The following is a 17,289-nucleotide window of genomic DNA, read 5'->3' as shown; positions in this document are numbered from 1 at the left end:
GCTCTTAGAGGTCAAGAACAATTCTTGCTCTGGCAAGAGGTGTTAACACCTCCTCCAGCAGAATGGCTAATGTCTCCTTTGATACGCGACCCCGGCCTCCCCCTGCCCAGAGAGCCACTTTGCACCAGAACAGACAGGAAATTAGATAGGTGTTACACTCCCAGGCTAGTCACACCTCTTGGGTGGGCTACCTGAAGTGAACACAAAAATAGGAATTCCACCATCGTGTATTTGGTTGAATTGGGCACTCTGGGACAGGGTTATACCCCCTTCTCACAGGAAGCAGTCATATAGGGGGTATAATGACCCCAATGGGAAGTAGCCCTTTGACTACGATGCTTCACTTTCTTTAAAGCCCCTAAATTCAGAATTTAGGTGCCCCCCTGACACCAGGAACTCAGATTCTACAGACATAAATAAGAAAGAGGGCATTTGAAAACAACAAAAACTGAGGAGCAGCAACTGACTTGGTCCCCAACCCTGCCGGCCTACCTGCTGTCCTCATCAATTGTGCCAAAGTTGACAGGCTGCTGCTCTGCCTCCAAATGTCTGGGAGGACTGCCAGCACTTTCACGAGCCACCATCATCTCCTGCGGAGCACCAGAGCTACTCCCCTGCACTTTGCAGGCACACAAGAAGGAACCTTGAGAGCCCCAGGCCATTGAAAACCTGACACCAAAAAGCATCACTTCACCCTAGCCCCCCAGGCGGAGTTGAAGTGGGCCAACAGTGCCAACGAGGTCCTGAGACCCTCCCGAGCTGAACCCCACCTTGGATTTGGCCAGGTTGGTCCTCCAGTCACTGCCTGCAGCGTCTTCTATGCAGGAACCAAAAACTGCAAGGAGTTTTCACGATGCGACCCTACCAGACAAAGCTCCACTGCACATGCGCCCTCTAGCCTGAGTTGCTGTGTACCGACGGTGGTCCTTTGTGCACAAGTCCTTTGAGACCCGAGACCCCCCTTTGGGTTCAGCCAGACTGCTCACCTCATCACTTGCAGCCTCTTTTCCCCAGGACTGTTGCCCATTAAAGTGAATAGGACACCTGACACTGTAAAGCACCTCTGCACCTGAATGTCCAAATGCCTCCTGATATGAGCCGTTTGTGCTGCCTGGGACCTTGCCCCATACTTTTCTTAGCTCCAGAAGAACAGTCCTGGAAGTTGTTGCCAAGTACCCGTATGCAGTATGTTTCTTTCCCATAGGATAACATTAGGGCACCTGACGCTAAAAAGGTCCTCTGCACCCAGATACCCCAGATTTGACCGAGGTGACCTGTTGGTGCTATCTTGGACCTTGCCCCATACTTAACCTAACTCCAGAACAACAGTCCTGTAAGTCATTGCCAAGTACTGTATGCATTATGTGCTTTTTTCCCTATATGATAACATTGCTGAATTAAAGTCAGTGCAAGTGTATTTGCTGTACTCTTCAAAACTAACTTAAAAAGTACTTACCCAATAGCAAAGTTCTTGGTGTTATAAATATATATAAAAGCGTTATTTTTCTAAATTGGTGTGGATGTCTTTATTAATTAGCCTAAGCTGCTCGACCACCCTACCATAAATAGAATACTTGGGTTTTTTAAAGAAAACCCTGTCTGCTTCTAAGGGGATACCTGGACTCTTTACACACCAGACCTCTTTTTGGTATACTATTTAAAGAGCAAGCTTCCTGCAGAAAACAATAATCCTGCAATTCATGTGTGCCTGCTGTGTAGCAAAGTGGAAAGGATCTGTCCATTACTCCATTCCCAAGCACTTGTACCCCCTAAAGTCTGCAGTCAAGATTTCATCTGCTACTTCCTCTATATCCAAACGTCAGGCTTAACCTACACCTTGATAGGGCTCCACCTAGCAGCCCTAGAGCTTTACATGCAAAACACAGAACATTCCTCCCTCTTGTAGGTAAAACCTTCATTAAAGGTATCAAAAGGGTCATTGCTTCCAGGCTCCCCCTTCCCCACTCTAGAATCTTAACGTAGACCTCACAAGACTTATGGATCCCTCTTGTGAGCCATCACTACCTTGTCCTTTCTTGGAAAGCGACCTTCCTCATTGCATTAACTTTTTTAATTAGTTGCAAGCCCTCATACTACAGGAACCCTTCATTCAGGTTCACAAGGACAGGGTAATACTCGGAGAGCACACTAAGTTCCTCCTTAAGGTGGTTTCCCCTTTTCACCTTAACCAAGCAATAGAGAGCCCTGGTCTTCTTTCTCCAACCAGACTCGATTGCAGAGAAAGCTCACCACACCACAGCAGTTAAACGCACTCTCAGTGTATTACATCAGCAAAACCAAGCCTTTGTGCAAAGCAGGCCAGCTGTTTGGCACTAAGTAAAATCTCAGAAGCGCCACCCTGTATCTAAAGCAGGCATTGCTAGGTGGGACGTTAAGTGTAACCAATTTGCCAAATCCAAAGTATATGATAAAATATATAAAATCCTCCCTGTCACACGCAGGGTGAAGCCTACGTGGAAAAAGGCTGCTGCAATGGCCTTCCTGGGAAATATTCCCCTAGCAGACATATGTAGAGCAGATACATGGCCAGCACTACACATTCATGAAACAGTATTGTGACGGTATCCTAGTCAGACACTCGGATATGTTTGGTCATACGGTTCTAAGTAACTTATTTCAGACATCTGCATCATCCACATACTAGCCACCTCTTATACTTTGCAGTCTGTCCACAGCAGCACATGCTGCTTCGGGAAAATGTTGCTTACCCTGTAAGTATCTGTTCCTAGCATGTAGTGCTGTGGATTCACATGTGCCCACTCTCTTTCATGGAAGCATGTGGCTATGATCAAAAATCTTCTTTTTCTTAGTTTTGCAATATACGTGGACCATACTCACTACTTCATACTAGTCGTAGCCATGTGTGAAAAAGAATCGAACATGGAGTCATCGCCCATGCCCATTGCCAACTAAGGGAGGAGTCATACTATGGTGTGACTCAAACAGCTTCTTCCAAGAAATGCAAACGTCTGTGCCCAACACTGGATGGCAGGAATATGCAGAGCATGTGTGCTTACGGTTTAAATAACATTTACTCTGTTGAACCCTATTCTGGGGCTACCATAATCCTTGACTCACTCGCCATACAACGCAATTAACTTCAGTTGTTTACTGTTACAATGACCCACAACCACATAACCCACAGCAAAGTTGCTCTTGATATGGTGCCGCACTGGTGTGCTAACTAGATTCATTCTGACTGATAATTATGCTTGTGTAATGGTCGTTTTCGATCCATTTCGAGAGAATTGACAGGGTTGACTTTTTTTTAATCTGTACTCTTCCCCAAACATTTTATTGGATGAGCTAGTACTCCTACATAAAAATTTAAGGAGATCAGTAAGGGTGTATCAACTTTTAAATCCTCAGTTTTGTGGCTATGCAACTTTTATGTAAAGAATATAAATAGTGTAAGGCTTGGGTGTAATAGCATATTATCTTTGGTAACATAGATGTGGGGGAATACAGCTATGGGGGAAGGTATTTCTAATTATGTAAAATTTGTTTAAATGCAATTTCACTTTCTCTTGAAACTTAAGGTTAAGTTAAATGATTACTCTCCTGATGTTGATAAGCTGTGGGCAGCATCCCCTTGCTTTTTATAATGGCCTCAGGTATAAGATTGTGCTTCGCTTTGAATAACTTCTTCCCATGCAATGAAAGATGAAAAGTGGAAATTAAATCTGCAGTTAAGTACTCATGAGAAGTTGTGATATTTTCCTGTGCATTTGCTCATTTCTGTAAGACTTTTCTGTTTCTATTATGTGAGTGCAATGATTTTACCGAAATCTGTGATAATAATCTGAGAAGGGAAGCGGTTAGAAGTCTTGTAAGTGCTCTTCTCAATCCCTAAGCCAGACTTTCTTTCATGAGTCCACTATAGCCCCAGTTTATTATTGTTGCCTTCCTCATTCACCTTTCTTGATATTCATGTTGGCCTGATTGCTACTACTAATAGGCTGTCAGTCGTTCTCAGCTCAATGACAGCAGCTTGTGACATCACTCAAAACATGACATGAAGAGAATTAGTCGGCTAGGAGGTTGCCTTGGTCAACATTTCAGAATATGATCTGAAGAGGTTACCAAGCAGATCATTGTAAATCTTGAAGACTTCTTATTATGCATCACTCGCCTTAACATGCTTCCATGTTCTTTGCTTTAATTATGCAAGAGGAAAGGATTGCTTATGCTGTAGATGAGGACTGAGGATTCCTGAGACCTCAGTTTGATTCTCTTAGTGCAGAACTCTGGTTATTCTCATGTTATACTATATTTTTTTTTAGTAAAACTTCCAAGTCACCAGTGATATAGGCGGTGTTTTATGTCACAGTGCTTCCTAATACTCTCATACATCCCTCTTAATACTGGCACAAATCAGGTGCTTGTCTTCCCTAATTGGCTGAAGGCATTAACGGGTAAGTGGTCATCCGGTATGAAAATGTCTTTGGGGGATAAAATTACACCAAGATGCCCTTTACATCGAGCTTCCCCTGCCCCCTCACACAAGTTAATGCTTTGGCACACCACTAAGCAACAGTTTGCCTTTCAGCAAAAGTGTTCTGGGAGGTAGTTCTTTCCGTAGACCTGTGCAGCCACTGCTGTAGGTCAGAAGCACTTTGAAAGGCACACAAATGCACCTGTTTGTTGCTTTGGGGGTGGGAATGGGGTGTATGTTGCCGACTTAGCACTGCACAGGAATTGGGCAGTAAGGTTGATACCACCGATTGTGGATATGAAAGAAGGAAGCATTTTACTGATACAAGGGGTTAAGAGTTAATGACTTGAGAGACTAGTAAACAAAAGCGGTGGATAAATGGGCAATATTCATAATTTGTGAGTCAATGGCTGCACTTTATAAGGAAGAAATGCAGGAGATGAGCAAGATATTCTGTTCCGTTCCCTTTAGCATTTCTTGCCATTGCATTATTGAAATACTAAGAGAAAGGATGTATATGACCATGTTAACAGCCTTGAGAACATTTGCAAATCCACAGATGAAGGTACGTGCCAGTTTCATGGACAGTAATTAACAGATCAGGGCTGGCTAGAAAGCAATTGCTAGTTATGTGAAATAGCATTCAAAAAGTAAAACCTTTAGCTTTGCATATTTGTTCCTTTGAGAGTTTCACCAGGTGCATGGAAAGTCCTTGTTTAGATTAACCTATTCTGAACCCTTCTATTTTTGTGTACTATTGTGGGAGCAGAGTTGATCCTCAGTGATATAAATAACTCTATTTTTGTTTTAGGATGTGTAAGGAAATGCCTCCTTGGCATGGTTGCCCCCTGACTTTTTGCCTTTGCTGATGCTATGTTTACAATTGAAAGTGTGCTGAGGCCTGCTAACCAGGCCCCAGCACCAGTGTTCTTTCCCTAACCTGTACTTTTGTATCCACAATTGGCAGACCCTGGCATCCAGATAAGTCCCTTGTAACTGGTACTTCTAGTACCAAGGGCCCTGATGCCAAGGAAGGTCTCCAAGGGCTGCAGCATGTCTTATGCCACCCTGGAGACCTCTCACTCAGCACAGACACACTGCTTGCCAGCTTGTGTGTGCTAGTGAGGACAAAACGAGTAAGTCGACATGGCACTCCCCTCAGGGTGCCATGCCAGCCTCTCACTGCCTATGCAGTATAGGTAAGACACCCCTCTAGCAGGCCTTACAGCCCTAAGGCAGGGTGCACATACCATAGGTGAGGGTACCAGTGCATGAGCATGGTACCCCTACAGTGTCTAAACAAAACCTTAGACATTGTAAGTGCAGGGTAGCCATAAGAGTATATGGTCTGGGAGTCTGTCAAACACGAACTCCACAGCACCATAATGGCTACACTGAAAACTGGGAAGTTTGGTATCAAACTTCTCAGCACAATAAATGCACACTGATGCCAGTGTACATTTTATTGCAAAATACACCCCAGAGGGCACCTTAGAGGTGCCCCCTGAAACTTAACCGACTGTCTGTGTAGGCTGACTAGTTCCAGCAGCCTGCCACACTAGAGACATGTTGCTGGCCCCATGGGGAGAGTGCCTTTGTCACTCTGAGGCCAGTAACAAAGCCTGCACTGGGTGGAGATGCTAACACCTCCCCCAGGCAGGAACTGTGACACCTGGCGGTGAGCCTCAAAGGCTCACCCCTTTGTCACAGCCCAGCAGGGCACTCCAGCTTAGTGGAGTTGCCCGCCCCCTCCGGCCACGGCCCCCACTTTTGGCGGCAAGGCTGGAGGGAACAAAGAAAGCAACAAGGAGGAGTCACTGGCCAGTCAGGACAGCCCCTAAGGTGTCCTGAGCTGAGGTGACTCTAACTTTTAGAAATCCTCCATCTTGCAGATGGAGGATTCCCCCAATAGGGTTAGGATTGTGACCCCCTCCCCTCGGGAGGAGGCACAAAGAGGGTGTACCCACCCTCAGGGCTAGTAGCCATTGGCTACTAACCCCCCAGACCTAAACACGCCCTTAAATTTAGTATTTAAGGGCTACCCTGAACCCTAGAAAATTAGATTCCTGCCAACTACAAGAAGAAGGACTGCCTAGCTGAAAACCCCTGCAGAGGAAGACCAGAAGACGACAACTGCCTTGGCTCCAGAAACTCACCGGCCTGTCTCCTGCCTTCCAAAGAACTCTGCTCCAGCGACGCCTTCCAAGGGACCAGCGACCTCTGAATCCTCTGAGGACTGCCCTACTTCGAAAAAGACAAGAAACTCCCGAGGACAGCGGACCTGCTCCAAAAAGACTGCAACTTTGTTTCGAGGAGCAGCTTTAAAGACCCTGCAATCTCCCCGCAAGAAGCGTGAGACTTGCAACACTGCACCCGGCGACCCCGACTCGGCTGGTGGAGAACCAACACCTCAGGGAGGACCCCCGGACCACTCTCCGACTGTGAGTACCAAAACCTGTCCCCCCTGAGCCCCCACAGCGCCGCCTGCAGAGGGAATCCCGAGGCTTCCCCTGACCGCGACTCTCTGAAACCTAAGTCCCGACGCCTGGAAAAGACCCTGCACCCGCAGCCCCCAGGACCTGAAGGACCGGACTTTCACTGGAGAAGTGACCCCCAGGAGTCCCTCTCCCTTGCCCAAGTGGAGGTTTCCCCGAGGAAGCCCCCCCTTGCCTGCCTGCAGCGCTGAAGAGATCCGTTGATCTCTCATAGACTAACATTGCGAACCCGACGCTTGTTTCTACACTGCACCCGGCCGCCCCCGCGCTGCTGAGGGTGAAATTTCTGTGTGGGCTTGTGTCCCCCCGGGTCCCTACAAAACCCCCCTGGTCTGCCCTCCGAAGACGCGGGTACTTACCTGCAAGCAGACCGGAACCGGGACACCCCCTTCTCTCCATTCTAGCCTATGCGTTTTGGGCACCACTTTGAACTCTGCACCTGACCGGCCCTGAGCTGCTGGTGTGGTGACTTTGGGGTTGCTCTGAACCCCCAACGGTGGGCTACCTTGGACCAAGAACTGAACCCTGTAAGTGTCTTACTTACCTGGTAAAACTAACAAAAACTTACCTCCCCCAGGAACTGTGAAAATTGCACTAAGTGTCCACTTTTGAAATAGCTATTTGTCAATAACTTGAAAAGTATACATGCAATTGAAATGATTCAAAGTTCCTAATGTACTTACCTGCAATACCTTTCAAACAAGATATTACATGTTAAATTTGAACCTGTGGTTCTTAAAATAAACTAAGAAAAGATATTTTTCTATAACAAAACCTATTGGCTGGATTTGTCTCTGAGTGTGTGTACCTCATTTATTGTCTATGTGTATGTACAACAAATGCTTAACACTACTCCTTGGATAAGCCTACTGCTCGACCACACTACCACAAAATAGAGCATTAGTATTATCTATTTTTACCACCATTTTACCTCTAAGGGGAACCCTTGGACTCTGTGCATGCTATTCCTTACTTTGAAATAGCACATACAGAAAGCAATTGCTAGTTATGTGAAATAGCATTCAAAAAGTAAAACCTTTAGCTTTGCATATTTGTTCCTTTGAGAGTTTCACCAGGTGCATGGAAAGTCCTTGTTTAGATTAACCTATTCTGAACCCTTCTATTTTTGTGTACTATTGTGGGAGCAGAGTTGATCCTCAGTGATATAAATAACTCTATTTTTGTTTTAGGATGTTTATGATAAAGTGGAGTATTTGAGTTCTTTGGGTAAAACCCAGACTGCTGTTGTGCAGAGAGATGCAGACATTGGTGTGGCTGAAGCAGAGAGAGATGCTGGCATCCGGGTAAGTTCTACCCACCACTCGATCAAATACTCCTGAGAGGATATGTTACGTTAAGATGTCACATAATAATATCTAATAGCTAACTTTAGTTGCCTGGCTTTGACACTGTGTATGTCTTTATAGCATCAATGGAAATTAAAGTACTGTAATTTTAGTAAATGCTAAATTAATTTTGCATCGTTTCATTGTTAATACCTGTACTTAGTACAATTTAGTCCTACAAAAGTAGTTAGTGTAAAATGACGAATGAGAAGTATGTTTTGGTGCTGAGGTTTAGTGTAAGTTGATAAAAATGAAGTAAGCTGCATCCACCTAAGACTAAGGGGGTCATTCTGACCCTGGCGGTCGGTGACCGCCAGGGTCACCGACCACGGGAGCACCGCCAACAGGCTGACGGTGCTCCCTCGAGCATTCTGACCGCGGCGGTTCAGCCGCGGTCAGAAACGAAAAGTCGGCGGTCTCCCGCCAACTTTCCGCTGCTCGGGAGAATCCTCCACTCCGCCGCCATGGGGATTCTCACACCCCCTACCGCCATCCTATTCCTGGCGGGTCTCCCGCCAGGAACAGGATGGCGGTAGGGGGTGCGCGGGGCCCCTGGGGGCCACTGCAGTGCCCATGCCAATGGCATGGGCACTGCAGGGGCCCCCGTAAGAGGGCCCCACTCAGTATTTCAGTGTCTGCTATGCAGACACTAAAATACGCGACGGGTGCAACAGCACCCGTCGCACCTTCCGACTACGCCGGCTCAATTCTGAGCCGGCGTCTTCGTGGGAAGGTTGATTTGCCCTGGGCTGGCGGGCGGCATTTTGGCGGCCGCCCGCCAGGCCAGGGCAAATCCCAAAATACCCTCCGCGGTCTTTTGGTGGGGGAACTTCGGCGGGCGGCCTCCGCCGCCCGTCGAAGTTAGAATGACCCCCTAAATGTCTTATGTTTTCATCACAGTTTTACTAATTAACCCCCCAAAGTCCTGCGCCCCTCCCAAGTGGGTTTCATGCATGTCTGAAATGGAAGGATTGTACTGTGTGCGCGTTATGAAACATGCTCTGTACTCAGCCTCCCCCTGATTTTATCCTTTTAGGAGGCAGAGTGCAAGAAGGAAATGCTAGATGTGAAATACCTTGCTGACACTAAAATGGCTGATTCCAAGAGAGCCTTTGAACTTCAGAAAGCAGCTTTCAGCCAGGAAGTGAACACAAAGGTAATTGCCCCTGTTCTACAGAGAGTCAGATGACCACTTGTTAAGGGTTGGCAGATGTAGCTTTCTGAAAATTCCCAGAAATCGTGGCGTGTTGTGTTGATTACATGTGTTAAATTAAGCAGGAAAGTTTGTTGCTATGGAATTTAGAATGCACATTCAGTAACTTACTAGTGCACTCACAAATAACACGCAAGCTCACCAGTCATTACGTACATTCACTCACTAGTCACAACACACTTAACAGTTATGGCCTGCTCTCTCAACATTTCCTGTTGATGCACTTTAGCAAACGTTAGTGTCTTTCCAATCCGTCCTAAAATTCATCATCAGCTCACCTCTCAACAGCTTAAACAGAACTATTCACTTTACATAGATTGTCGGGTGTCATAGTAGATTTTAAATTTAGTAAAATAATACTGATATAGAAAGTGTAGCTTAGGGCCAGCTTTGAAGATGCTCTTTCTCAGTGATATTTCATGGCATCTGAACCCACCGAAAGGGCAAGAGATATCACACATATATTTTGGTGGTGCTAGTTGACATCTTTCTGTTTGACTTGAAGCCCACCGTGTACCACCACTGATAAGGTGGTCAACGCTTGTCATCAATGAGTTCACTGAAGACATGCTTTTTATTGAGGGATCACTTACTGTTGAGGATTTTAGTGTCAAGGCACACATTAAATGCTTCATCAGTGAAGCACGCTCAATGTTGAGACCCCACAGAAGACAAAAAGACTTCAAATGCTCAGGTTGATCACACTGTCTTCCAAAACCTAAAAACCTAAAGATGGGCTATCTTTACATTGGTTTTGCTCTTGGACTAACTCACTGACCTCTTGTAACTGATTCTGAGCACCACAGAACATCTTTCTAAGCCCAGACATTGTTATTGAAAGTCATTTTGCAGGGTGAGGATTCCCTAGAAGTCAGACTCCTGGAAGGTCATAGTTTCACACAAGCCTTATAGGGATTCCCTTCCTCAGAAGTGCCACAGTGCACATGCTCTTCTCTCACCTTTAATGGTTCCTTGCATTCTCTGTACAAGATGGCCTCACTTCCTCTACTAAAATGATGACCAGAGATGCTGACAAGCTCCAACATGATATTTTCTCCTGGGCAGGAAACATTCCTCATTTTTGGGACCAGTCAGTCTTGCCATCTACCTTACGTGCTTGTCCAATTGGTTTCTGCACTTTTTGAGGTTAGAATGAAAATCTTATTTAAACACCGTAATCAGATTAAGCTACTAGAAAAATCTCCGAACTGGAGAATGGGCTTGTGTCTGGGTCTTGCTTGTGCCTGTGTGGCGTACCCCAACCAGTGCTTGTTGCTGCTCTTGGATGCTTATGGTTTTTCTCACCTCTGTTCTTCCTCTGAAACTCTGGGCAACTGGTTTATGTTGGGGGTAAGGGCCAATCTGAATACCTGTTGCGGGGTGGGGTTTACTGAAAGTGGTTGAGGTCCAACGATCCCAGTGTGTTTTTCAGCCAAAAGCAGCTGATGGCTGTCTCTGTTCATGCTGTGGCAGCCAGTCTTTTCCGGGGTTGACAGTAACCACTGATAGAGCCCTGGTAGGCGGTTGGCTCCTCTGTGCTTTTTTCAAATCAAAGTACCGATCCGTAGAAAACTCCACATTGGTGAACTGCCAACACAGCATACGCAGAAGAGCAACTGAAATTCACTTGCTTTTAATCCCATAGTCCACATCGCCCATCAAACTCTTCTGGTGCCCATTGAAGCCTGCAAATGAGACTAATAGGTGAGGAAAAACATGCAAGGAAAAGGACATGCCTCACATTAAGCCTTTACCAACTCTCAAAATATTATCCTAGCTGAAATGTCACTTAATTTAACATGATTTACCTCACATTAGCTAAAATATCTAACTTGTATTGGAAAGAAACATATGTGTACAGCGACCCTATTCTTAGCAAACTCTTACACAAAGTTTCCTTTAAATTACCGAACAGCACTTAGGAAGCATCATGATGGGGGCATTCGACTACTGGTGCTAGAACCAACTTCTAGCTTATGTCGAGGCTAGAAGCACTTTCTTACTGAAACAGAACTGGGCTTAAGTGTTGAGAGTTGTCTTTTTTCTATCCGCTAATTAAGTTATCCCAAAAAACGTTGACCTGGTCCCACAAAGAAAGAAAACTTACTGTTGTGAAAATAATAAGTTTTTCTACCTACCAAACATATTCAAATGTTTTTAGCCTTCAGCTACCACACCAGCACATTTATCAAATATAGCAAATCTCCAATAGATCATGAGTCACATGGGAACAACTCCAAGGCCTACTTTAAAACTGGATACTTAGGCTGCAATTCAGTCTACATAGAGGAGTAAATACTACAGAATGTTTTCATGGTGTTCTTAGAGGCCAAACATTTGCTCCCAGATGAGAAGCTTAGGGTCTATCAAATGCTTGCAGAATATGGTATTGAAGAAGGACCCCTACCACTACCCTGCAAGGAGTCCATCAATCACCTGTAATTCTAGAATACATCAACCTGACCACAGCTCTACCTCGACAGAGGATGTGAATGATTCTCCACAGGCCTACCCAGTTTTACTGGCCATAAGCATAATCGCTGATGCCATCTGTTATTTCAAACACATTGGTGTTCAAAGGGAAAAGCAAACAAGCAATTTATCGTATTAAAAAAGATAGAAACCATCCAGGAATCACACATATAGTCCAACAAGATACCTTTCGATTTGCCTCAATTGAACAACAACATGCTAAAACACAACTTTGCCTTATTGAGGATGGAAGATGTCCTAGAAAGGATTAGACGTCTTCCAACTAGTTTAGTAACACAGTAAGACGATATTGCATTAGCTTTTTGTTAATTCCAAAAGAGAAGCAATACATAGAACCTATTGTGCCCATTTCTCTGCCAGATCCAACCAGTTTAGACTGCAGTGAAGCCTGCAATGAAGGATCCAGAAGGATTTGTACCCTACTACATCAAAAAGTAAATGCTCAGACTTGGAAAGCTGAAGAAATTGGGCACATACAAAGGTCCCAAAAAGAAATTCATGAAGGAGCTGCCAAACCTAAGCAGCCAATTTTTACTTGCAACCAAACAAGGAAGGACATGGAAGCATTAAAAACTGCAAGTGCTGGAAATGTTATCCAGTTCTAAAAGCAAGCAGGAACATGTCATCTGATTTACAAACAGATCAGTTCAAAATACAGTTGTTTCAAGTATTCCTTCAGCTCGTAACTCATGAACTAGCAATGAGGAATTCATAAACCCTATCAGACCTCAGCACTCTAACAGTAAACTCTTTTCTATACCAGAGTCCTCAGGAGCTTGTAATTCATAGTCCAGACATAAGGAATATAGTATGTCAGTTAGCATTTGACCCAAATGAAGAAGTCAAATGTCACTTCATTCGAAAACCATTCCTGTTAGCTTAAACAATAAAAGCTCACAAACTGAAAACATGTGCAACCATTATTGAGAAAATGCTCCCCACTTTTGGCTCAAATGAGAGCATCGTTTAAATTCTGTTTCCCTAATCTGTACACCTGGAAAGTTTTTCAAAGAAGACAAATCATTTCCTGGAACAAACACAGGACCCAATGAGGGCATTTCAGACTCTGAAATTAGACCCGCAATATGTGTATAGATTGAAAGGACGGCATGACATCCTGTTGGCCCCGTTAAGGATAAGACTGTGAATAACCTTCTACCAGTTTAAAGATAGTGGCACAATTTCTGCTGGTTTCAAAGGCCTGATCACAGTGAAGCATTATAAGTCACATGGGCAGACCACTACCACAACATTAAACAATGGTGTTTGATATCACTGCTAGAGAAGCAGATGATATCAACAGTTAGGAAAGCAGTCAACACACTTTAAACTGCGGCCTTTACCACGCAGTGCTTTTATCAGACAGCCTTTCACACAGGTATATTTATATGCCTTTTCCATGCATGATAAGTATGTTAGGGCGTATATACATACATAAGGTTTAGGGGTTTGTAGTGGTAAGGGTAATTTTAGGGTTTGCCCGTAGCTAGTGGTAAAAGGTGGTAAGCGCAGTTTTATGGTGGCTGGTTGTAAGAGTAATTCTAGGGTGGATAGTAGTAAAGGATGTCAAGGGTAATTATAGAGTTTGGTGATAAGGGGTATTTTTTTAGTGCTTAAGGGGTTAGTGGTAAACGGTGGCTTGGAGTAAATTTGTGAAAAAGGGGGTTGGGAGCACCCCCCAAAAAATGTAAGTACATGTATGTATGTGTGTGTATTTAGATGCACATATAAATGTGTATGTATGTGTATATGTATGTATCATGTGTGTATGTATGTTTGTTTCACCTACCTTATAATACATGTGTGGAAAAGGCAGTGCATGGGCAAATCATGCATTGTATTGAGATCTCAGCGGTCAAGATTTCACTGCCTAAATACCCAGTTCACCTTAAAATAGGAACCAAATTTAAGTCCCTGGGCCAAATTAGTCAATCTCAAATAGTGACAGGCTTGCAGAAGAATATCATATTTAAAGGGTCAAGGCATTGAAAACTTGTGGTTAGCGACTGATGGCTAATCCTAGGGAGGAGAGCAAACTGGATGGAGACAGGTGGGAATCTTCACCATTTCATAGCTCCTCATAATCTTCCTAGCACATATGGTCATGAGGCAGTGGGAAAGTAAGTACACATTAATATCACCTCTACAAGAGTGGCGCTCAAGAAAGCCAAAAATATATTTGACTTACCTTCATGGCATGTAGTAGGGTTATGCAAAACCACTAACATTGCTAGTGAAAACCTGTTGCATTTCTCTGAGAATTTCCAAGTGATATGCCTTCTGGAGACTTGGAATACTAGCTAGTAATGAACAATGTTCATACACTTGTGAAATTAGCTAGACCTAACACAAAGGGATGGATCTGTTCAATGGTTGATTGGCAATCACAATTAGTACCTGCAGGCTCCGACTTTATTTTTGGAGTTGAAATTACCCTAAGAGAGATTTGGTAAACAATAAAACAGTTATTGATAAGCACTGTTAATTTGCAGCCTGTTCTGAAATCAGTCGAATATAAGCTTAACGCATATTTTAAAGATATTGAATGATAAACACCATATCTATCCACTGTCAAAATTGTAACTGTAGATCTCAGTTCTAACCTTTTTTTAAAGGTCTTAGCCTGCAAGTGATTTCCATATCACAACTCTGATTATAAGATCACATAGTTGTTCCTTCAAGATAAAAGGAGTTATGAGTCCTTCAACACACATGGCTCAGAGCTATGAACAGGAGATTTAAGGAATATTAGCCACCTCAAATACTTGTACAGCAGCACTGTAAGACTACCTATCGGATGTCCATTACTGTAGGAGTCTAGAAGTAATTTGGAGAACAGGGTGAAAACTATAGAGAACAAAGCATCATAGGTCAACTCCTAGAAGTCCATGGCAGCTCAAAAATAGGACTGGACGTTAATTTGTTTATTAACTGCTTTCTGGGCGAATAGGGAGGCTGTGGTAAAGTTAAAGACTATGTTTCAGAGCCCAACAGTGGTAATCATCTGTAGCTGATATAGAGAACCATTTCAGTTGCTTGTTATGGTGCTAAGTAGTGGCAAGTCAATTAATAATCTGTGGGGGCAGGGCCCAAACTCATAATAAACAAAGAACATGTTCCTTAAAACTTAGCAATATCAAAATAACCTGCAGGAGGGCACTATATAACATCACTCATCATGTGACTCTTGAGATTTTGAAACCTGACAGATCAAAATGTAAATAAAACACGGAGTTACTAATGGGTGGGAATGCAATCCAAAATAAATCACAGAGGTAATAGGAAGTTTTAGCTCTTAATAAGTAATTGCAGTGGTGAAAGCAAAGCATCAGCAGACTATACTATACCGTCAGTGCTGTTTGAAACCTATGTAATATCTGTACAGAAGAAATGACAACAAAGTATTCCTTGTCCTGTCCGGGAAGCCAGTGCTTCAGCAGTCTGACATTTATACCTTAATTTCTACAAGCAAAACCTCTAGAGCTCCTGGCCAAAACAGGACACCAGTCAACATTTTAAACAGACCCCATCTAAATGGGCATCTGCTCTCATGCTGTTTTACGTACACCAAATAGTGATGGAATGGAACGCTTGAATTAATCTTAGCTCTGCTAATCACTCAAGGCCGCATCCTAATCCATCTTTATTTTGCACACCACGTCACCTCAGTTTGGACCCAGATGTTTGCAAGTCAGTCTTGACCCTGCTCCAATAGGAATAGTCCAGCCAGAACTGCCAATCCAGCTCCACCCTGAACTGAAAAACAAGTAACTTAGGACCAATTTTTCCTAGGTATGGGCTCATCAGTCAGGTACAGCTTGGTTCTATTGACAATGTGCACGGGACCCACGTCCGGGCATGCTTGTACCACTTAGAGGCACACAGTAAGTATACAAAACAGTGATGGATGGAATGCCTGAATTAATCTCAGCCACTGGTAATCAGTTGGGCCACATCCCAATCCATTGTTATTTTGCACACCATGCCACCTCAGTTTGGACCCAGTTATTTGCAAATCTCATCCCAACTGGTGACCTAAATAAAGAAGAATGATGAGGAAAAAGTAAAAAGGCTAAAAGGGCCGTCAAATCACCTCTAACTGTGCCTATTGCAAAGCCTGGTGGGCCAAGGAGAAAACGACAAAACATTCAACAACTTACCCTTGTAGCAGACCAAGTTGAGGGACCCCACAAAAGGTCATAAATTTCACCTAACCTGCAGGGATATTTAATCAATGAGTAGTTGTCTTCAAGATTCACATCCACCACTGAGCAGATACGCCGAAACTGCTCATCTGCACACATACGGGTGGAGGCTGTACAGATTGTGTAAGACCTTCATGTCCTGAGACAGGAGGTCCTCCAGGAGAGGTAGCTAATTCAAAAGGCAAGTATTTAGGCATAAGAGATCAGGGAACCACACTCCTATCTCAGTCCGGGGCTATCAAGACAACTTGGGCTCGGCCTATCCCAGTTTCAACCCCCCATGTATCACTTAATTTCCTGTCAAATTGGCACTGAAGACTCTGGCATCCTTTCTGCTAATATTTGTAGCAATGTCATGTGGGTCAGTCAGTCCACCACCCTCCCTGACTTTTTTTTTTTTTTCCCTTTTTCTACTCACTGCCTTATCCCTCCAAGAAAGATGAGATGAGAAGTAGTACCCGGTAAATGACCAGCTTTTCACGGGCTCTGCCAGTGCTAATAAAAAGAAGGTGGCACTGAAATGAACCCTATTGAGCTTGATCATCCTGCGTACGAAGATATGCATGCTCTTCCCAAGAGGGAGCCTCCTTTTGGGCCTTTAGGCACACTCCACAGTTGTGCCAAGGCTGCTTCTGTTGCCCTGCCAAGTGTTGTTCCTGTTCTAGACATGTGCCAGGCTGCTACTTGTGCATATGTTAATGAAGCAATACTGCCTCAACAGTCCTGTCAGCCAGGAGAGGGCCTTTGTGCCTGCTTGGTCTTGCTGGACTTGGTGTGTCCCCAGAATCTAGATTATCCTGTTCTCCCTGTGACACCTTACACCCCCCACCTCACCCTGTCCTTGTGGATGTACTAGTTGGGTATCAGTTGAAATGTTGAGGAATCTGTGATTAGAAGAACAAGTTACTTATCTTCAGCAAAGCGCTTTCTGTTGGAAAAGCTAACTACAGATTCCCCACCATCAACCTTCCTCCCTGTTTTGTGAAGTGGGCTCCTGTATCTCTTGAGAAAAAAAAAAAAGCTCAGGTTAGATTCAGCATGTCGTAACCTCCAGTCTGTCGTAGGTGATCCATGTTTGTCT

The 17,289-nt window shown here is 44.2% G+C and overlaps 1 protein-coding gene across 2 annotated transcripts in view; it reads left to right on the top strand.

The window, feature by feature from the left end:
* Window positions 1-17,289, top strand: part of FLOT2 (flotillin 2) — a 321,407-nt gene that overhangs the window by 237,184 nt on the left and 66,934 nt on the right. For both annotated transcript variants that reach the window (XM_069226210.1, XM_069226209.1), the window contains exons 6-7: window positions 8,142-8,255; window positions 9,334-9,453. In XM_069226210.1, the coding sequence (XP_069082311.1) occupies window positions 8,142-8,255; window positions 9,334-9,453 (234 nt within the window). The remainder of the gene's footprint in view (window positions 1-8,141; window positions 8,256-9,333; window positions 9,454-17,289) is intronic.

Source organism: Pleurodeles waltl, chromosome 3_1 (genome assembly GCF_031143425.1).
Source record: "Pleurodeles waltl isolate 20211129_DDA chromosome 3_1, aPleWal1.hap1.20221129, whole genome shotgun sequence".
Taxonomy (NCBI): Eukaryota; Metazoa; Chordata; class Amphibia; order Caudata; family Salamandridae; genus Pleurodeles; species Pleurodeles waltl.
The sequence above is the reverse complement of the archived record's forward strand: the minus strand, read 5'-3'. Positions and strand labels throughout refer to the sequence as shown.